Source organism: Chiloscyllium punctatum, chromosome 25, assembly GCF_047496795.1.
Source record: "Chiloscyllium punctatum isolate Juve2018m chromosome 25, sChiPun1.3, whole genome shotgun sequence".
Classification (NCBI taxonomy): Eukaryota; Metazoa; Chordata; class Chondrichthyes; order Orectolobiformes; family Hemiscylliidae; genus Chiloscyllium; species Chiloscyllium punctatum.
In genome coordinates this window covers 39,803,942-39,827,124 of record NC_092763.1, presented here as the reverse complement: position 1 = coordinate 39,827,124, position 23,183 = coordinate 39,803,942, and the positions used below count along the sequence as shown (strand labels likewise).

The 23,183-nt window shown below is 40.4% G+C and overlaps 1 protein-coding gene across 5 annotated transcripts in view; it reads left to right on the top strand.

Annotated features, from left to right (window-relative positions):
- The window catches only part of clcn5b (chloride channel, voltage-sensitive 5b), a 151,371-nt gene that overhangs the window by 88,615 nt on the left and 39,573 nt on the right, over positions 1-23,183 (top strand). For all 5 annotated transcript variants that reach the window (XM_072595097.1, XM_072595092.1, XM_072595093.1 and 2 more), the window contains 4 exons: positions 3,129-3,228; positions 16,696-16,883; positions 19,859-19,981; positions 22,464-22,670. In XM_072595097.1, the coding sequence (XP_072451198.1) occupies positions 3,129-3,228; positions 16,696-16,883; positions 19,859-19,981; positions 22,464-22,670 (618 nt within the window). The remainder of the gene's footprint in view (positions 1-3,128; positions 3,229-16,695; positions 16,884-19,858; positions 19,982-22,463; positions 22,671-23,183) is intronic.

Genomic DNA, 23,183 nt, shown 5'->3' with positions numbered 1-23,183 from the left:
ACACCAGTGATCTGGATTTTGAAGTCACTGCCAAAGGAATTTTGCTTGCCATTCATCTTGAAAAAAGCTATACATAAAATTTTAATGGGCTAGAGAGTGAAGATATCCTTTTTTTTTCCAAAGAAGCTTTGTAATTGGCATCATTTATTATAACTCTTTTTGGTCTATTAACATGGAATGCAGAATAAACTGGGCAAGCAGTCATATTGAGGAATCTTCGCGGAAGGAAAAAAGTACACAAAATTATGTTTAAACCATTGTACAGAAAGTGAAATAATTCCAAATGTGTGACGCTATCTTTAAGGGAGCCATTTAATTTTCTAAAGAGGAAGTGGACTCCACACTAATAAAATTTGGTTTTCAAGGTCAGAGAATGTTCAGCAATATGGCATTTAACACCCAGTTACTTTAGATTGAACAAAGCCTGACTTTATCATCAATCTTTCAAATGGGTATAGTGTATCAATAGTTCTTGCCAAATCAGAGATTCTATGTTGATTCCATTGGTGAAAACTGCAACACCACATCCTGCAGAAAAGCACAATATCTCAAGGCAGGAGCTTCAGAATTTCCACATTTAATTCTCCATGTGAAGATGTCAGAAATTGCTGTAATCTTTAACTAATAACAGTAGCAAGTGCTCACAGTTTTATGATTATTGCTACCACCATTCAGGCTAGTTATTTTAGCATAATGATTGTAATGTAAACATATCAAATTATCTTAAATATTAGAAGAAACTATCTACGTTGTTAGTAGTCTTTTAAATCAATGGGGAATGAAAGAGTTAGTACCGTGGGCAAGAAGCTGAAATGTATGATTTGTGTGGTTGCAAGCTAGGTGACTGGAAAATCTCAGCTCATTCATGTTGTCCCTATGTTATTTTGCATCAAATATTAATTAATATACGCATCTAGAATTTCCGATGACTGTCAAAACACATCTATCATAGAAGCCCTACAGTGTGGAAGCAAGCCATTCATCCCATCGAATCAATACCGACTCTCCCAAGAGCATCCCATCCAGAGAACTGCCCCCACCCCCAACCACCACCACCAATCCTATTTCTAAAACCCTGCATTTCCCATGGCTAAACCATCTATATTCCTAGATACTATGAGCAATTTCAGCATGGATAATCCACCAAACATGCATATCTTTGGACTGTGGGAGTAAACCAGAACACCCAGATAAAACCCATGCAGACATGGGGAGAATCTGCAAACTGTACACAAATAGTCACTCAAGGTTGGATTGAACCTGGATCCTTGACACTGAGGCAGCAGTCCTAACCATTGAGTGACTGCCGCTCTCTCCAATGGTCGTGATAATAAAATAGGCCCATTTTTCTTTGGCTAGATTTCCAAGTCTAGCTGCCCCTGGATAGCTTAGTGCAGTGCTCGGGAGGTGAACTACACTCTCTCTGATGCTTGAGGATCTGGGAACAACCCTTGAGGTCAGCTGGAAACAGCATACAGGTTAACACTGTAAGATTAGTGTAATGAAATCTCTGTTGGTATTTTAAAAAGTTTTGCATTTTTTTCCAGCTTTTTCACACTTTTTTTAAGTGATTAATTCAAAGTATTAATTGCATTAATTGTAACAATTGTTTCAAGTTAACTTGACAGCTTTAATGCAATCATTAAATAATAATTCGAGGTGGATTGAGTTGTTCCTATTTAACAATGAAAGCTATTTATTGATTAATGAATGAGTGTCAATGAGTAAGTAAGAGAGTAGGGAGTGAGATCATGAGTTGAACTGGCAGATGGGGATATTGTGTTGGGTGTTAGGGCACAGTGGGTGTACAGTCAGGTTGGTCAGACTGTAAGGTATGCTGGTGACAATGCATAGCTGGGAGGGACTGGTTAGGTCCAGCAATTAGTTTTAGGGAGTGTTGGGTGTCCAGAGGTTGTGGGGAGGAAGTCAGCATTGACACAGGGAACAAGAAGCTCTGTTTCGTAACTACATGGGTTTAATTATTAATCATTAAGTTGATTTTAATTCTTTAACTTTTCCTCGGCTAACAATTAAGTTAAGTAAGTCAGAACCATCTAAAGTCCCTGACACAAAGCTGGCAACTTTTGTTTTTGGAGTGTTCCAGATGCTGACAAATTGCCTATTGGTGGTTAAAACATCTCAGAAAAATCCTGAAAGTTATTTGTGCCAGGACTAATTCATGGTTCCAGTGAACAACTGCTGCCTATATTGCTGCAATGTTATTGCACAAGTGAAAAGTTCAAACATCCTAATTTATGGTGTTGCAATGCCTTATATATATTGCATTTATTCATAATTTTCAGGATGCTGATTTCCCATCTCTGAGGAAGAACTGAATCCCACAGAAAGAGAACTATTATAGGTTCAAAAAATGTACTGATTGAGTTAAATAGTGCTTTTTGTTTCAATGACTTATGCAACGTAAAACCAAAATTTGCCCTTCATATTCACATATTGGTGTTGTCTTTCATATTTATGCACTAAAGTAACAACAGGAATTTTTAATGATATATTAAATAAAAAGCTTTGACTGCTTATGTATCCTCACTATTTAAGGCAATTAGAACATACGTTAGAGACAAAAAACTGCAAATGCTGGAATCCGATGTAGACAAGCAGGAGGCTGGAAGAACACAACAAACCAGGCAGCATCAGGAGGTGGAGAAGTTTCAGATATAACCCTTCTAATAGAACATAGGAACAGGAGTAGACCATTCAGTCCATCAATTCTGCTCCCATTTAACCGAGTCACAGCTGATCTTGTTCATACTGTTTTCCTGCACTATCCTCACATCCTTGATGCCTTTAATGTCTAGTAATCTGTCAGTCTAAACCTTGGAAATAGTTAATAACTGAGCCTCCAAACACTCTTTGGGTAGAGAACTCTAAAATCCACCATTTCTGACTGAAGAAAATCCAACTCATTTCAGTCCCAAATGGTGTACCTTCTTTATTAATTTATTTAATCTTAAGATATAGACATCGTTTGTTCACCTTGCATTTACTGCCGATTCCTTCTCGGTGCTGATATTACATTTACTCTTTACTTGTGGTCTGCAGTGACATCATTCATGCAATGGAAGATTTTGCAAAATGCTGCTATCTAATTCTACAGCCTCTCTTTCCAGATTACAAGCAAAAGTAAAGAATCGTTGTGGGCCCTTATTAAAGGTCTGAGTGATGCCTTCTCTGGGTGGCTGGTGATGTTACTGGTTGGACTTATGGCAGGTAAGAAGGACACAATTATTTTATTGCATGTTGCTGCATCTGGATGCCTTAACTGGGGGACAATTGTACCTTTTAAAGAAGTAAATGATTAGAAGTCCAGGCTAAGGTGTGAGGTTTCAAGGAATTATTAACTGGCATTTTTTTTCCTGGAATTCAGTGATTTGCATTTAAAAATAATTCGCATCTTTGCTAGTTTGCTGGAATAATTATTTGTTCGACTGACAAGTAGTTGATTAATATGTATTCAAACAGTCAGCGATCTAGAGCATATGAGAGATCATCTCATCAGTGTAGAATTTACTTCCCTTCTATGGATCATCTCTAGGACAGCACTGTTGGCTCAGTGGTTAGCACGGCTGCTTCACAGCACCAAGGACTTGGGTTCAATTCCAGCCTCAGGTGACTGTCTATGTGGAGGTTTTGCGCACTCTCCCTGTGTCTGCATGGGTTTCCTCCAGGTGTTCCAGTTTCCTCCCACCATCCAAAGATGTACAGATTAAGTGGTCATGTTAAATTGCCCATAATGTTGAGAGATGTGTAGGTTATGTGCATTAGTTAGGGGTAAATATAAAGTAATAGGGTAGGGGAATGGATCTGGGTGGGATAGACTTTGGAGGATCAGCTGGGCCAAATGGCCTGTTTCCACACTGTAAGATTCTATGATTTTAAATCTTCCCAGCTTAGGTTTCTTCTCTGTCCTACTCTTTGTGGATGTTGGTGCTCATTATTTGAAGGAAAGTACAAAAAAATGCACTAATAAAATTAATCTTCAATTATAAGGAATTAACAATTCTTTGAGATTTTATTGAATTGTTTTCTTTTCAGGGGGGAGCTCCAAATTCCAAAACACCTTTTTAACACAGTTTTGAAATCTAGCCACTGTCACTTAGTACCATTATGCTTTAAAAAGAATCAAACTTCCGAATCCTCTTTAAAATAAAGGTCACTTTACCATTTCAGTAAGCTCATTTGATTCCAGCATGTAAGAGTTTAAAAAAAACCTTGACACATTATTGAGGGGATGGAATTAGTAGATAAGAGAATGGAACTTGCACTAAACAAAACCATGTGGCTAAAAAGCTCTTATCCTTTCCAATAATTTGGTCCGATCAGACTGGGCCGACCTGGCAAGCACCATGATTGCTAATCTTGAGCTAAAAGAATTGTTATGTATGTTACAAGTATCTAGACCCTCACCTTGTTTGTTTAATGGCTTTTTTTTAATAAAACTCCAAATGATGATGACTGTAGTTGATAGCATTTTTAAAATTTTTAGTTAACTTTGTTGACCTCTGAGGCATGTTCTCCAATAATTGCCTCGCATAACTGGAGTTTACCCATCACTTGGTAATGTTTTAAGTAATTCACTTAAATATCTGGAAAATGACATTGAATTAATTAAAATACAAAGATGTAATTAGCTTTACAACTAATTTAGCTTGTGATCATGTGACCATGTTTTATTACACTGACCTGTGGAAAAATCAACTGACATGATCAACACATTTGAATCAGAAATTGCTGAAACACAGCCTGAAGAAGGAGCAAAAGATGGAACATTTAACTAAGATCAATCTTTAATAAACACCTCAAATTCTCCCCATTTGGGGCCATAATTAGCACAAAGTAAGGTCGTTGTGGTTTTCAAGGTCAATCATCAAGATTGCTGGAAAAGCGCAGCAGGTCAGGCAGCATCCAAGGAACAGGAGAATCGACGTTTCGGGCATCAGCCCTTCTTCAGGAAGGGCTGATGCCCGAAACATTGATTCTCCTGTTCCTTGGATGCTGCCTGACCTGCGCTTTTCCAGCAATACATTTTCTGCTCTGATCTCCAGCATCTGCAGTCCTCACTTTCTCCTCAATCATCAAGATTGTCAGCAAGACCGCTAGGAGTGAGATGAGGAGAAACTTTATTCAGAATTGTTACAATTTGGAGTACGCTGCACGGGAGAGTGGTGAAGGTGGATTCCATTGGTTTCAAGAGAATTAGACAGAGATCTGAAAGTGATGAATTTAGCGGACTTTGGAGATAAGGCTGGAGAGTAGGACTAGCTGAGGGATTTGTTTCAGGAGTGGTACATTCGATGGCTTCCTTCTTACTGTAACATTCTCTGATCCTGTCTCAATCCCATGATATCACTGTCAAGAGTTCCTTAGAGTAATCTTCTCACACAACCGTTTTCAACTATTCATCAATGCCCATGTCATATTTCACAAATGAAAAGTTAACTGATTGCACAATATTCAACATAATTTGTTCAACATCAACCTCAGTTCCTGATGCAGCACATGTTCGTATGCAGCAAGACATGGATGAAATTCATGGTTGGGCTGAGTAGTAGCAAGTTGCCTGTTGGTGTTGACCCACATGTGTTAGACATGTGTTAGATAAGTTTATCTCTCCAGCCCCGAGGCTTCCAGCTTCATTCCTGATGAAGGCCTCCTGCCCGATTTTCCTGCTCCTCGGATGCTGCCTGACCTGCTGTGCATTTCCAGCACCACTCTGATCTTGACTCTAATCTCCAGCATCTGCAGTCCTCATGTTCACCTAGAAACTGAACTGGTCCAGCCATATAAATGCTGTGGCCACAAGAGCGAGGAAACCTGCAGTATGGCGAATGTCCTGAAGCTTTTTTCCTAAGTGCACCCAACTCTCGCTCCTCCAAGACAGTGTTAGGGAACTGGAGTGTGAACATTCGGGAGGCAGAGGCTGTGATAGATAGGAGTTACAGGGAAGCAGTTACTCCTAGGCAAGAAGAAAACTGGGTGACTGTTCAAAAGGGGAAAAAAACAGTCAGTGGAGAGATGCCCTGTGGTCGTTCCCCTGAAAAACATGTATACTGTTTTGGATACTATTGAGGGGGACGACTTGCTGGGGCAAGCAGTGGGGCCCATGTCTCTGGCACAGAGCCTGTCCCTGTTACACAGAAGGGAAAGGAGGAGAGTGTTAGTCATTGGGGACTCGATAGTTAGAAGCTCAGATAGAAGGTTTGTTGGGAACGAACAAGACTCGCGGTTGGTATGTTGCCTCCCAGGTGCCAGGATCCGTGATGTCTCTGATCGTATCTTTGGGGTCCTGAAGGGAGAGGGTGACCAGCCTCAAGTCGTTGTCCATGTAGGGCACAGGTAGAAAGAGGGATAGGGATGTAAGGCAAGATTTCAGGGAGCTAGCGTGGAAGCTGAGAGCTAGAACAAACAGAGTTGTTATCTCTGGTTTGTTACCCGTGCCACGTGATAGCGAGGCAAGGAATAGGGAGAGATATCAGCTGAACACGTGGCTGCAAGGATGGTGCAGGAAGGAGGGTTTCAGATTTTTGTCAATTGGGGCTCATTCTGGGGAAGGTGGGACTTGTAGAAACAGGACGGTCTTCTCTTGAACCAGAGGGATACTAATATCCTGGGTGGGAAATTTGCTGGTGCTATTCGGGTGGGTTTAAACTAGCTCATCAGGGGGATTGGAAACGGAGGCGTAGTTGCAGTGCACAGGAGGATGAGAGTAGGGAGGACAGGGACAGGATTTCAGGGTCACAGAAATGTGCTGGCACACAGCAAACTGGTTTGAAGTGTGTCTACTTCAATGCCAGAAGTATCTGAAATAAGGTTGATGAGCTTGCAGCATGGATAGGTACTTGGAACTTTGATGTTGTGGCCATTTCGGAGACATGGATAGAGCAGGGTGAGGAATGGATGTTGCAAGTTCCAAGGTTTAGATCTTTTATTTAAAACAGGCAAGGCGGTAAAAGAGAGGGAGGTGTGGCCTTGTTAGTCAAAGATAGTATAACGGTGGCTGAGAGAATTTTTGATGAGGACTTGTCTACTGAGGTAGTGTGGGATGAGGTTAGAAACAGGAGAGGAGGGGTCACGCTGCTTGGAGTTTTTTATAGGCCTCCGCAGAGATCCAGGGAGGTGGAAGAGAGGATTAGCAAAATCATTCTGAGTAGGAGTGAAAGGATCAGGGTGGTCATTATGGAGGACTTTAACTTCCCCAACATTGACTGGAAATGTTATAGCTCTAGTATGTCGGATGGATAAGTTTTTGTCCAGTGTATACAGGAGGGTTTCCTGACACAGTATGTCGAAGGGCTGATAAGAGGGGAGGCCACACTGGATCTAGTGCTTGGTAATGAACCAGGCCAGGTGTTTGATTTAGTTGTAGGTGAGAACTTGAGAGAGTGACCATAATTCAGTTATGTTTAGTTTAGGGACGGAAAGGGATAGTTACATGCCACAGGTCAAGAGTTATCGATGGGATAAGGGCAATTATAATCTGATTAGGCAAGAATTAGGATGCATAGAATGGGGTAGCAAAATGTAGGGGATGCGGACATTCGAAATGTGGAGCTGGTTTAAGGAACAGATATTGTGTGTCCTTGATAGGTATATCCCTGTCAGGCAGGGAGGAAGTAATAAGGTAAGGGAACCATGGTTTACTACAGAAATTGCATCTCTTTTTAAGAAGAAGAAGGAGGCTTATGTGTTGATGAGGCAAGAGGGTACAGATGAGGCGATGGAGAGTTACAGATCAGCTAGGAAGGATTTAAAGAGAGAGTTAAGAAGAGCAAAGAGAGGACACAAGCAGTCTTTAGCAAATAGAATAAAGGAGAACCCTAAAGCTTTCTATAGGTATGTGAGGAATAAAAGGATGATTAGGGTAGGAATAGGGCCAGTTAAAGACAGAAGTGGGAAGTTGAGTGTGGACCCTGTAGAGATCGGAGAGGTGCTAAATGAACATTTCTCATCGGTGTTCACTCAGGAAAAGGAGAATATTGTAGAGGAGAGGAATGAGATACGAGATATTAGAATAGAAACGATCAAAGTTAGTTATGCACAGGTATTATCAATTCTAGAAGGAGTGAAAGTAGACAAGTCCCCTGGGCCGGATGGGATTTATCTGAGGATTCTCTGGGAAGCTAGAGAGAAGATAGCAGAGCCTTTGGCTTTGATATTTGGGTCGTCATTATCTACAGGTTTAGTACCTGAGGACTGAAGGATTGCAAATGTGCCCTTGTTCAAGAAGAGCAGCAGAGATGACCCCGGTAATTATAGACCATTGAGCCTTACTTCTGTTGTAGGAAAAGATTTGGAAAGTTACATCATGAAACAAAAACATCATTAGTTCTGTCATTTGATCAGAGCAGAAAAACTTTAGAGACTTCCTGAGGGCAAAGTGGATGACATGAGAAACATGAGTCAAACTAGGTATAGTTGAATGACAGATGTCAGAGTGATTGTAGATGAGCTACATTGGATATGTGAGAATTGTGGGAGACAGATGAGCATGGCTTGCAGTGACAGCAAATCTCCTGGCAATGGTATCAACGAGCAGCAGAACAGATCAATAAAGTGTAAATGTTAACACGGTAAATGGCATATAGGTGTAAAATTAATATTCCAGAAATCAAATATATTTTTTTTAATGCATCACCTAATGCAGAAAACTTGGAATGTTTTCTAATCATAACTGAAAGTAATGAGGATTTGGAGATGTCGGTGTTGGACTGGGGTGTACAAAGTTAAAAATTACACAACACCAGGTTATAGTCCAACAGGTTTAATCGGAAGCACTAGCTTTCGGAGCAACGCTCCTTCATCTGATGACTATCACCTGATGAAGGAGCGTCGCGCCAAAAGCTAGTGTGCTTCCAATTAAACCTGTTGGACTATAACCTGGTGTTGTTTAATTTTTAACTTTGAAAGTAATGAGAAATATAAGAACTAACCAACAAACTACTTCTTATGATGCATTTTCTCTTTTCCTAAAATCTTCTGAATTACTTAATTGGTGACTAGAGTGCAAGCGTCTGAAAAGGTTAAAACTGAAGAGTACCTTCAGCATTACCAGCTGTAACGGTTTCATGTGGGCTTGGTGGGGGCAACTTAGGATCTCAAAGAAGTGAGACCTCTCATATGGGTTTTATTAAACTTCTGTGACAATATCTGTCATATTAATGTAAATTGTACATAGTTGTTTATCAAGCAATAAGCTTGTTAAAGACAAGAATGTCTTCTCATTAGACTACCAAGTCTACCATATTACAACAAGTAGCCCTGTTGATCACTACCCTGAAAGCAGCAAAACTGCCTTGTAGTGAGCAATCCTATAGAGAGCTTATATAATATGATGAGCAGTGATATGGATTGCTCATGCAGTATGTGTTAGAAGTGTATGTCATTAAAAAGAAAACCATTTTGAAATCCAGAGCAGTTCTTCAATTACCAACCCTTGACCCCCTCAAGCATTGAAAACCGCCACCCAAATATTGACTAAGTAGAAATTTCTTCCAATTAAACATTCCAGTTCCTGCCATCAATTCTATTCCCTACCATTGAGGCCATAAAAACATAGGAAATAAGAACAGGAATAGGTTATTTGACCCCTCAAGCCAGCCTTTCCATTCAATAAGATCAAGACTGACCTGATTATGGCCTCAACTTTTCTGTATGTTCCTCCTTAACCACTGAAAAAACATCCGAGATTACCTGGATCTAATTTTAAAGTTATACCAGCTACCACCACTAGCACTTCCGCCATTCTAAATTCCATCACCGGAAGGAATTCTTTCTCCATATGTGCCCAATCACATTTTTTTTAATAGATATTTTTATTGAAAACTTAGCATGTTTTTACAAGTTTACAAAAGAAAACAAAAAAAAACAAGTATAAACATTGATATACAGTTAAATCTTAAATAAATGATAACCAAAATCTATCAAACAAGAAAAAGAAATATCGAGAGAAAAAAAAAGACAAAACTCAACTAACTACTCATCTAACTTACAACTAACCAGAGTGTATGATTAAAATTCTTACATTATTCAAGAAAAAAAAACCCAACGGTCAACACATAAATTGAGCAGTGATATACATGCTCGGAATGTGTTAACATCAGATCACAACAAAACCCATATTCATGCGGGATTCCTCTCCCAGCGGGCCCCGGACCAGCCAGATTCACCCTCTCAATTAAATAAAGGCCCTTGTAGGATGACCGAGATATCTGTATTTGTGTAATTCAAGAAGGGTTGCCATATTTTTATGGAATAATTTGGCTTTTTCTCCTGGTGCACCATATTTGTAAGGAAGTCTGGGGGAGTATATTCCATAATTATTCTGTGCCAACTCGAAAGTCCATGAGGGCCCTCAGCCACCCAGTTTACCAAAATGTTTTTCCCTCCACAGAAAGAGAGAACGGACCCCCTGGGAGAAGAAACCCTATCCAAAACATCCCGAGCATAGAGCATATAAAATTCACAAAATAAAAGCACTTTAATACATTCAGATCAATGTAATAAAAAACTATTTCTAAATAATAAAAAAAAGTATAAAACGTATTTAAACAGAGATCTTCCCCCTTATTCCCAGGGGGCATCACTTCCTTTCCAAAAAACCCATCATAACCACTCCCAACCAGTGCCCCATCCTTGACTCAGGCACCCCACGATAGGATAAAGAAAATTCAAGTATACTACTGAACTAGAACTAACAGTGAGTACCCTATCCCCCACCGGCTCCTTCCCCCCCCCCCCCCACCCACACCAACACCTGGATATATATGGTAATGTTAATACCATATATCAACATATATGACTATAAAATTACAGTCTCAGCAAATAATAATTAAATAGATTAATACAAAATAACGGGAAAACAACCCCGCTCCCAAGGACAAAGATTAAAATATGATAAGGTAACCACCTTCCCCCCCCATCTACATTAACTAGACCCCCTGGCCTATATATATAAACACAAAAGGGAAAGAAAATCGCTAAGTTAAGAATGAATAAATAAACCCTTCTTCCCACCCCCCAGAGATTATGTTAAACAGTAAGGTAATGAAAGGGGAAAAGAAAAGGGGGATAAACCGGGCTGGGGGTAGGGCAAAACAACATCAATTAACTCTTATAATTTATCTAAGAGAGTCCAAAAGTTCTTTGGCCTTCTCCAGTGATCCGAAGTTATACACGGACCCTTCATGGCTAAAGCGTAGTATAGCTGGGTAGCGCAAGGAATATTGAATGTTTAAATCCCTTAAAAGCTTCTTCGCTTCATCAAATGCCTTCCTCTTTCGGACCAGAGCTGGGGAAAAGTCCTGAAATAACATAATCTTGGATCCTTTATAAGTCATGGCTTGGAGATCTTTCCCAAGATTTCTGGAGGCTTCCAAGAGCATCTGCCTCACCTTATAGTTCTACAGCCGGAACAGGACTGGGCGGGGGCACTGGTTCGAGCCGGGCCCGCGTATTGCAACTTGGTAGGCCCATTCCACCCTTACCTGGCCTGATCCAGCCTCCAGATTTAAAAGCTGTGGAAGGCACTGTTCAAGGAACCTTGTAAGCTGGCCGTCGTCTTCGCGTTTGGGAAGGCCCAGCAAACGAATATTTTTTCGACGACCTCGATCCACAGCCGATTCTGCAATGGCCTCAGAAGTCGTGGCCTTTAGCTCCGCCCCTCCGACTCGGCACTCAATTTCTTCGATGTCTTGGCCGTGCTTTTGTAGCGCGGCCGAGAATGAATTCCATCAACTTCGGGATTCTTCAATGAAAGCATCGATCTTCACATCGAGTTTGGAGATTATTTCCGCGAGGCTCCCCACCGTAGGTAAGTCCCCCGGGGCGGCTGCGGACGCCTCTGCTGCAGCTGGGGAGGGTGGGAGAGGGGCTCCTGCTTGCTGAGAGCTGTGGGCTCCTTTCCCCATAGTCATTTTTATGGGAGACTGAACTGTTTAAATTTAGTACTGAACCACTACATTAAGTAAAAACTATTTTAAATGATTTGATGAGTGTGGTGGGGAGGATGGCCCACTTTGCCTAGGTCTTGGGAGGAGCACTATAGACTTAGACTTGCTGAGTCGCTGCCATCTTGGATCCCCCCCCAATCACATTTTTAAACACTTTGACACCTCAGTTGTATCACCCTTGATCTTTTGTTACAAATGTTCTGTGTTCAACCCCTAGTCTATAGGTGAACTCATGGTATTGATTCGCAATCATTGATTCATTGACCATTTTCATGTATAATTACCAAGGATAATTAATTTTTCATATTTTCAATGAGTTAAAGGCATTGGGTCTCAGGCTAACACTTTTGAGGGAGGACTCTCTAAATACCAGAATGTTGTTGATGGTATCACGCATTGTACTCTGGTCAGCAATGAATTTGAATGCAAAACAATATTTATAATATACTTTCTGTGAGGTTTCTACACATCTGGTGCAGAATAAACTGGTGATGCTGTGTGATTTCAGGATGCTGTTATCTAATGCCTATATAGTATCGTAATATGTAAGTTTTCTGGCCAATGCTTTTATTTTGCCTGTACAAGGTAAAGTAGTGTTCTTGATTTTTAATACATTAAAAAAGCTCAGAGTAACCAAGTGATGCCTTGTGCTACTTGAACTCGCCAGGCCTTTGCTTTGTGCCTGCATTTGCAAGTACAACAAACTTCCAGTCCAAAGCAGAATGTGGGAGTGTGGTTAAAAGGCTTGGCATTATCCCATGAGGTTTCAGAGGTTTGATTAGATGCATCTGGGCTTATTTCCTAAACTTTACAAAATGTTAGAGTGCCATAAGCCTAGCAATAGGTTGTCTGTCTGCTTTGCCTGACGTAGGCAGAGCTTTCTCTGTAGATGCTTTGTTTTCGAAACCCAGAACTTGGCATTCATAATGTTCCAGCAGTGGAACAGGTTATTTGCTCATCAATTCTTAACCAGTTTTCTTTCACAATATTTCTGGTCTTTTTGCTCTGTCAACCTTTTTGATGATCCATATATCTGCCCACTAAAGGCCCTAACTTCTACTCCACCATGAAATCCTTGCCTTTAAGGTATACAATCTTCCTGTAATCTTAATTCAAAATATATTCAAATTTTTCTAAATTGAATGACATCTGCCACATATCTGAAAGCTTGCTAATCTATCCAAAACGTGCAGTCTTTCACAATTTGTAGTCACTAGCAAAATTTTAATATTGTTCCTTCAATTACAAACCATTTATAAATCAAAGAAATATTTGTAGCCTTGATACAGGACCCTATGAAGCAGCACGTGTAAGTTACAGATAAGTATGTGGTTTATTGGTTAGCATTTTTAGTAGTTTGTGTAAGTAGTTAGTTTGATGGTTAATGTTTCTTATTAGTGGTTATTGTGGGTGGAATCTTGTAAGGTTTTGATTGACGCAGGCTATGACAAGCTCTATGGTAGAATTGGAAGAGAAATCCGACAGGTCCTATCTTGACGTTGAGATTGTGTCACTGTATCCTTCACTCTTTTGCTGAGTGGTGAAGTGAGTTTCGGGCTGCTATGAACTCCCATGTGGCTCAGCACCAAACAACATCCCTGGCCACAATCGGCAGGCTGCAGTCCATCCAGCTTTTGTCCTTGGAAACTGGCATCTAGCATTTGAATCCCTTGCAGTCTGTCATAACCAGCACAACACCACTTACAGGCTGCTTAGGAAGAACATACCTATATTATGGGCAGACACGTAACTAATTTTGAAAGATTTTAGCAAGGACACTTTGAGCATGTACAGGCACCCAGTTCACAAATTGGACCAGACTATATTTTAAGACTGCTTGCTTGCAGTCTTGCTACTCACTCACTTAACATCTTGCTGCATACTTGCAACATCCATTCCTTGTCTTGTCTTGCCTTACCTTTACCGTGCCAATTAGCACATCCACGCAAGCAGACAGTTTGTCTTGCTGGTTAGCAAACTTTTATTAAGGCGCTGTGCATGTTGCTGTATGGCAGTGTGTTATGTTAATCTCACACTTGCACCTTGTGCCAGAAGCAAATGTAGCAAACACACTGCACTTGCAGCAAGCAAGCAGCCATGTCTCAAAGTCTGAAGGAAGTAGACCCCAACAAAGTCGGGGTTTCCAGCTTAGTAAGTCAACACCAGCCTCTAAACCACTGCAGGGAATTAGCTACGATCAGCCATCCAGTCAGGGTGTTCTTGGTCACGGTCTACATCTGTGCAGTCATGGAGTAAGTTGTAGTCAGTCTTGTGACTCCTCAGCAGCTGGTTGGAGTAAGGGTATAGGGTTAATGCATTGAGGCAGACTTGCAGCTGTCAGTCAAGGGTCTGGGAACTTCTCATCTAGGGATGTCCAGTTAGAATTCTGAATAACTATGACCAGTTTGTTGGGTCCATCCAGTGAAACCAGGACATAAGAGGGGAAAAAGGCGGCCTTTGCTATGGAAGGAAGACTCAGCAACAAATTATCTGGATTTGGGGCTCCAGGTGGGGTGGGTGAGGTGAGAGAGGGTGCGTGGTTTGCTCACAGTCAGAAACACTCTGGCTTCAGGAAGATGTGGTGTTGGACTGAACAATTACAACCACATCTGATATGATCACCTCATATGGCACGAGATGGCGAAGAAAGGGGGCAGGTGGAGTTTCATATCAATGGGTTGAGTAGAGATCTGATGAGTTGCAAAGCCTTTGAGGTTCATGGAAAGGCTTACAGCAAGGAGATCTAGATGTCTTGGGTCTCACTGACACACACAGGCAGAGGATACAAGCCACTAGCTAAATTGCACACCAGGTTCCTTTTCTCCGACTATCTCTCCACATTTTCAGAGATCCATTTTTGTGGGTTCTTTGGGAACAAGTCTGTTTACCATGTCTTGGTAGAAATGCTGGTTCATGGTAAAAAGTGGCATGCAGTGAATGCAACTACTGCAGGGTTACTATGACAGTTCTAGTGGAATGACATGTGGTAGTTATTTGTTTGGCAGGTTGGAAGAGGCTTTAGGTAAAAGCATTTGAACAAAGAAGTTGCTGGCAACAGTGAGTAGCTGGAGTATGAGCCTTGGTGGGAGGTAGGTGCAGTAGCAGAGAAAGAGAGTGTAAGATGGTAGAGAAAAGAATGTACCACTTACCCTGGCAGAATGAAAAAGGTCGTCAGCTTTCTTACAACACCCCACAACAGCACTGACCCAGGTGGTGATCTCTGACCAAGCTGCCAGCCTTCTCTGTCAGTCCTGTGGAAAGAGGACTGCTCTCCTTTGCATGACCCCCACAAGCACGTTCTCCACTTCTTGTTAGAGAACCACAAAGCCATTTAATAGATGGTAATTATAGAGTCATAGAGATATACAGCACAGAAACATACCTTTGGTCCAATCTGTCCATGCTGACCAGATATCTAACCTAATCTAATCCCATTGGTCAGCACTTGGCCCATATTCCTCTAAACCCTTCCTATTTTTTTAAATGCTGTAATTGTACCAGCCTTCACCAATTCCTCTGGCAGCTCATTCCATACATGCACCACCCTCTGCATTAAAACGTTGCCCCTTACGTTCCTTCTAAATTTTTACCCTTTCACCCTAAACCTATGCCCTCTAGTTCCTACCCCAGGGAAAAGACCTTGTCGATTTACCCTATCCATGCCCCTCCCTACTTCAACATCTTTCGACTCTGTCTTTGACTGGGAAGGGCACCTTCAGAATGCTAGTGTGCACAGTGGCCTTTTAAATATGGTACAGACACAAGGAATGCTTTTAAGTTTGGTGGATATCTGGTAAGTGACAAGTTGTTCTGGGAATGGCATGTGGTAAGGTGGGGCTAGAATCAGACACCAGGCTGCTGCAGAGCTGGGATAGGTGGTTAATGAGCAAGTTAGCATTTGCTAAGATATAGTGAGAAATTATGCTGGGCCTTGTGAAAAGAATTCCTGAAGAAAATTCAACACAAGTCACACTTAGCTGATAAAAAGTAAGACTTCGCCTTGTGGTTGTGTTTTGTAGATTGGTACCAAGTGGACCTTGTTGACGATGATGTTCTTGATTGGGGTTGTTAATCTGGGTCAATCAGGAAAGTCCTGATAATCCCATTCGTGATCTCTCTCCATGTTTTGGAAAAAATGTTTCCACTTTTTCCAAAATTTTAGTGTACACCTTCTCTGTGAAAACAATAGCAAACCTCTTACAAAGTGGTACAATTCCACTGCACTTCAAGCTTACCTCTTTTATCTCCTAAAGTAACTTTGATAATGCTTTGATAATCCTCTAACTAGTAATGTACCTATAGGATGGTTTTTTTAAAGTGTCCTTTTTTTCACCATTATTTTCGCTTTCAGCTGTTTTTCAAATTTCCTATAATCTTTATTGTTTTGGCTTGCTTTTCTGTTACCTGTCCTGTAAGTGTAAAGTGTTGTTAATTTAAAATTTCATTTTGTTTGTCAACTTATTCATAAATATTAGTCTTTGTTTTCTTAATTGAAAAGAAAATATTTTTACTTGTATTATTCAATTTTTCTAATTACTACCTATTTCTGTTCATTTTAGTTTCACTGTTTTTATCTCAATATGCTTTTTCCAGTTAAGTGTATTTGGAAAAATATTTGAAGCCTGCAAAAGATCAATATACTGGAGAAGGGACAGATTTAATGACTAAACAAAAGCAACAATCCTTTTGCTGACTGTTAAAGTAATCAAGTACTCTATCTTCTGCCTAGGTGCTATTGCTGGTTTGATCGATATGGCCTCTCACTGGATGACAGATCTGAAAGAAGGTGTCTGTTTACAGGGGTTCTGGTACAACCATGAACATTGTTGCTGGACGTCCAGTGAAACCACTTTTGAGCAACGTGACAAGTGCCCCCAGTGGAAGTCTTGGTCGGAGCTGTTTCTCAACCAGTCAGATGTAATTAGATATCTTTATTTCTTTAATATTTTTGATAGTCCCTAACCTTTGACTTGCCCAATATTTATTTTTCCATCTGGTAAATATGAATATGTCTTTTTTTCTTTTGAAATTAAAGATAATTTTCCATCCCTAACCAGTGTACACCGAATTCCTTCTAGGCCATTTGAGAAATATTTGGTATCGATGATTTCCTTCAACATACATGGTGATTTTGGATTCAACAACTCCAAAAGCTCAGTAACAGCTTCTGTGGATGTATACAATGTTAATGATGCTGAAAATGAAGAGATAGTAAAGACTTTGGTGTACATGCCTTGTTCTCACTAAATATTTCCTGTAATAGTATTAAACATTTCAGAAACACGCATGTGTGAATAGAATAATGTTTCTGAAGAATATGTTGAAGAGAATTAAATGGCTACCGGTGACTTTTTGCACTGGAAAAATTACTCCACAAGTTCAAGATGAGAAGTCTCTGAGCCATAACATAGCAGTTCTGTGTAGATGCCTTATTACAAACAATCCTGAATTGGTGGGTAAATCTGGAAGATTAATACAATAATGACTGGCTGGAGCAAGAAGTCACCACACTGGCTTAATGTGCCTGACAATTCAGTGATATGGATTGTGCCTAATTTGTTACAACAACGCAAAGATTTTCAAAATATCACCTTCATATGTGATTTTACACTGTAACAAAAACAGTTCATGTTAAATTTTGAGTAAATTAAGTAAACGTGAATGGAAAATGCTACAGTTGAATAAGGAGTCCATACAGTATGCTTCAGGAATGTTCTTTGCAAGAAATGCAATGATTAGCTATTGTTATATGTTCATGTAATGAATAGGTTCTGGAAATACTTCAAATTTTACCAAATGTTCTCTGACCAAATTAACTGAGTTACAAATCACACAACACCATATTATAGTCCAACAGGTTTATTTGGAAGCACGAGCTTTCAGAGAGCCGCTCCTTTTTTAAAAAATATCCCTACAGTGTGGAAACAGACCCCCTCGGCCCAACACTGATCTTCCAAAGAGTAACCCACCCAGACCAATTCCCCTACATTTACAGCTGACTAATAACTTACGCTATGGGCAATTTAGCATGGCCAATTCACCTAGCCTGCACATCTTTGAATTGGTATTAAAGATTTCAGAAACACGCATGTGTGAATAGAATAATGTTTCTGAAGAATATGTTGAAGCTCTTCCTCAAGAGAATTAAATGCCTACCCGGAGAAACCCCACACAGACACAGAGAGAATGTGTAAACTCCACACAGACAGTCCCCCAAGGCTGGAATCGAACCCTGGTCCCTGGTGCTGTGAGGCAGCAGTGCTAACCACTGAGCTGCTGTGCCATTCTTCTTCAGGTGGTTGTGTAGCAGGACCATAAGACACAGAATTTATAGTAAAAGATTACAGTGTCATGCAAGTAAAATGATATATTTAACAAACTTCAATTGTTGTTAAGTCTTTCATTTTTTAGAATGGGTCACAGATTTCAGTTCATTAATATATAAATCGCAGAACTACTTTTAAGTCACATTCTCTCAAGTTAAGGTTTTATTAAAAAAAGGTGACATCACAGCTCGGACAATGCATTAAAGATGTGAGGTCAGAGTCTGTCTGTATCCCAATCTTGACTCAAAGTGGTTCTATTTCCAAAAAGGAATTTACAAAATATTGTATGGATTGACTGTCTGCATTGCCTGCCTACCGGTTCTGTATTTTTTGAGCAAAATAGAATGTATCTGTAAATATAATTCTGCCAGTACAAATTCACCCCATAGATTTATATGTGTGCGCATGTGCGAGAGAGAGAGAGTGTGTGTGTGTGAGAGTGAGGGAGAGAGAGAGAGAGAGAAAATAGTGTAGTGGGGTCATCTGGACTGTGACATGAATCCAAGGTCCTAGTTGAAGCCATCTTCATGGGTACCGAACATGGCTATTGGCCATTCTGCGTTGCTGCCTGTCCCAAAGTCCACCTTGGAGGATGCTCACCCGAAGATCTGAGACCGAATGTCCCTGACAGCTAAAGTGTTCCCTGACTGCAACTGCGACAAACTACACTATTCTCTCTCTCTCTCACACACTTGTACACATACACTTTACAAGCTCACACACTCACTCACATGGCGTGCTCTCTCTCTCTATTTATCTATGTATCTATCTCTCTATTTATCTTTCTCTCTCTCTCTCTATCCATCTCTCTCTCTCTCTGTCTCTCTCACTCACTCACTCACTCACTCACTCACCCACACACACATTCTTGCACACACGCACACTTTCACCCAAGCACGGACCCCATCACAGTTGTATACACACACACATTTTACAAGCTTGCACTCACATCTCTCTCTCTCCCCCCCCACCCCCCGGCATATCTCTCTCTCTCTCCCCCCACCCCTCCGGCATATGCTCACACATGGGGTGAATTTGTGTTTGCAGAATTCTGTTTACAGATACATTCTATTTTGCTCAAAAATTACACAACCGGTAGGCAGGCAATGCAGACAGTCAATCCGTATAACATTTTGGAAATAGAACCATTCTGAGTCAAGATTGGGATACAGTCAGACTCTGAACTCACACCTTTAATGCATTGCCTGAACTGAGATGTCACCTTTTTTTATAAAATCTTAACTTATCTTGAGAATGTGACTTAAAGGTAGTTCTGGGATTTACATATTAATGAACTGAAACCTGTAACCCATTCCAAAAGATGAAGGACTTAACAACAATCGAAGTTTGTTAAATATATCATGTTACTTGCATGACACTGTAATCTTTTGCTATAAATTCTGTGTCTTATGGTCCTGCTACAAGAAGCCGAGTCCAACACCGGCTCCTTCACATCATTAAGTAACTGAAATTTTAATGTAAATTTTAAATGATTTTTCTTTACTGTCAATGTCCTATTATGCATAGATATGAATTATAATATTTATGTTGTGTTAAATGTTCCAGGGAGCTGGTGCATATATATTGAATTACTTCATATATATTAGCTGGGCTATGGCTTTCGCTTTCCTGGCTGTGGCTTTGGTCCGTGTATTTGCACCTTATGCTTGTGGATCTGGAATTCCAGAGGTAAGCCTCAAGTTTAGTTTTCGGGAATTTGAGATTTCTTCTACAGCTAGCACAATGTTAGAACTAATAGGCATACTTAAAATGATTCTGTAGTTTTGTTTTGTCCCCTAATGCTATTGTCTCAAAAATAGTAATCACAAAGCTTAAAATACAAATTCTAGTACGCGAAAGTGTGCCACACAGTGAGCCTGACTGACATTCTGTGCCTATTTCAACTCAACAAAATATGTCAGACAAAAACAAATTACTGGAAAAACTCAGCAATCCTAGCAGTATACGTGGATAGAAAATAGAGTTAATGCTTCAGGTCCAGTGACCCTTCTGCAGATAATAGGTGACTTTCAGTCATTTCTCAAGACAATACCCTGGCCATAAAGTGTTTATCAATCTGATTTGAATTCTAAACAAAGCCTGACAGTTAACAGACAATCATCGTTAAGTGCTGCATTCTCTATCACAGTGCTTCTAACAGTGCATCCATTTGCCAACCAATCAACAAAGCATTCTCAAATGTTGGTTTTCCTCTGTACTGGTATTCTTCTGAATTGTCCTGCTAATGTAATATGGAAAGCTTCAACACTCTGTATCTTTTTCAACAATGTTCAAGTTCTGTGCCACCAAATTATTATCTACATAGAAGATAGGAGCAGGAGGAGGCCATTCAGCCGTTCGAGCCTGCTCCACCATTCATCACAATCATAGCTGATCGTCCAAATCAGTAGCCCAATCCTACTTTCTCCCCACAAACTTTGGTCCCATTCATGCCGAGTTCTATATCCCTTGAATACATTCAATGTTTTGACATGAACAACTTCCTGTGGCAATGAATTCCTCAGGCCCACCACTCTTTGGGTGAAGAAATGTCTCCTCATCTCCATCCTAAATGGACTACCCCGAATCCTTAGACTGTGACCCCTTGTTCTAGATGCACCCACCATCGGGCACCACCTGTCTAGTCTTGTTAGAATTTTATAAGTCTCTTTGAGATGCACCCTCACTCGCCTGAACTCCAGTGAAAACAAACCCAGCCTCTCCTCATACATCAGTGCTACCATCCCCGGAATCAGCCTGGTAAACTTTTGCTGCATTCCCTTGAGAACAAGAGCATCCTTCCTCCGAAAAGGAAACCAGAACTGCACGGAGTAGTCTAAGTGTGACCCCACCAAGGCCTATATAACTGCAACAACATATTTCTGCTTCTGTACTCAAAACCTCAACATACCATTTGCCTTCTTTACCACCTGTTGCACCTGCATATCTACCTTCAGTGACTGGTGCACAAGGACACCCACATCCCACTGCACACTCCCCTCTCCCAATTTACAGCCATTCGTGTAGTAATCTACCATCTTGTTTTTGCTTCCAAAGTGAATAACCACACATTTATCCAAATTATACTGCATCTGCCATTGATTTTCACACTCGTCCAACCTGTCCAGATCATGCTGAAGCATTGCTGCATCCTCCTAACAGTTCATCCTCCCACCCAACTTGGTATCATCTGCAAACTTTGAGATGTCAGATTTTGTCCCCTTATCCAAATCATTAATGTATATTCTGAATAACTGGAGACTTAGCACTGATCCCCATGGCACCCCAGTAGTTACTGCCTGCCAATTTGAAAGGGACCCATTTATCGCTGCTTTGTTTCCTCTCTGCGAACTAATTTTCTATCCATTTCAATGCACTCCACGCACCCCCCCCCCACTCCATCCCCCCACTTTAATCTTGCACAATAATCTCTTATGTAGGGACTTTGTCAAACGCTTTGTGAAAGTTCAAAAATACCATAATATTTGCTTAATGATTACCCCAAAAAAGGCTGTGGCTGCAAGATTCTTTATCATTGCACTACTAAACTTATCTTGATAGATTGAGAATGCCCACCATTGACATGAATACATGCAGTAGCATCCCCTGTATGACCTCGAACATGGGTAAAAATAACTTGCCATACAGCCCCACCAGGTGATATGATGCCAGCAGACCAAAAATGAAATTAGCAATTCCTGGCATAATGCCTCTAACATTCAAGGCTTGACGTAATAATGGATTGCTGCTTGACTTGTCAGCCAGTGAATGCGTGGAGTCAGCACGGACCCTCTGCGTGTTGGCCTGAAGTAATAATCAGGGACCTATATATGTCATAAGACAACAATGTGTATATTCAAATTGTAAGAGCCTGGTTAAGGTGGACACTTAGTTACTTAGCAGGCCCTGAGGAGGATAGGGATAACCAGATCGAGGGCATGGCTGTAAGTCACTGTGCACAATTTAGGAGTGCTACTTTCCCATTTTGTACCAGGTTGGATTGCTCAAGGCCAACTCCATTGTCTCCTTAGTCAGCTAAATTCTGAGCCTTTAATTTATTGGCTGCTAATAAGGTTTTACAGTGGACAACTTGTGTTCTTTAAGAACTTTACACATATTTGAACTTTCAAAACTTAATAATGTTTACAACTGTTCTGTCATTTACTTCCAGATTAAAACCATATTAAGTGGCTTTATCATTAGGGGCTATCTAGGAAAGTGGACTCTGATCATAAAGACTGTTACCCTGGTTTTGGCTGTGTCTTCAGGCCTCAGCCTGGGAAAGGAAGGTCCTCTAGTACATGTGGCCTGCTGCTGCGGCAATTTTGTTTGTCATTTGTGTACAAAATATAGAAAAAATGAAGCTAAAAGGAGAGAGGTAAGTGGATACTGACATGTAATTAGTATTATAGCACCTATGATACAGTGTTCATCCTAAACAGATTAGTACAGAGTTGCTAATCATCTGGCAAAAATGAAAAAAATATGCTAAACATTGAATCCTAGAAATATAACAAACAAGGAGAACTGTAGTACTTTTAGTGAAAGATGAGAATTTTGAAAAAAATTGCATATTAAGGTGAGAATTTTACATGTTGGACATTGGGTGACTGGGAGTAATTAATTCAACAAAAGCAAGAGTAATTCTTGAGTGGGATGTGTTGCACATTAGGATAGAATTTGGAAATACCTGTAAATTTTTGAGGATGAACTTGAAGCAAAGTCAGATAAACATTGGAAAAGTAAATTCTAGAGATAAGAAAGGCAAATTGTATGTTATATCCATGTGTCTCAGCAAATTTGTGTTTTTTCCTGAATATTGGAAGATGTCCAAAATATTGGAAAAGAGTGAAGACCACCCGTGTAAAACTTAGTAACTTTATCAAAAGTT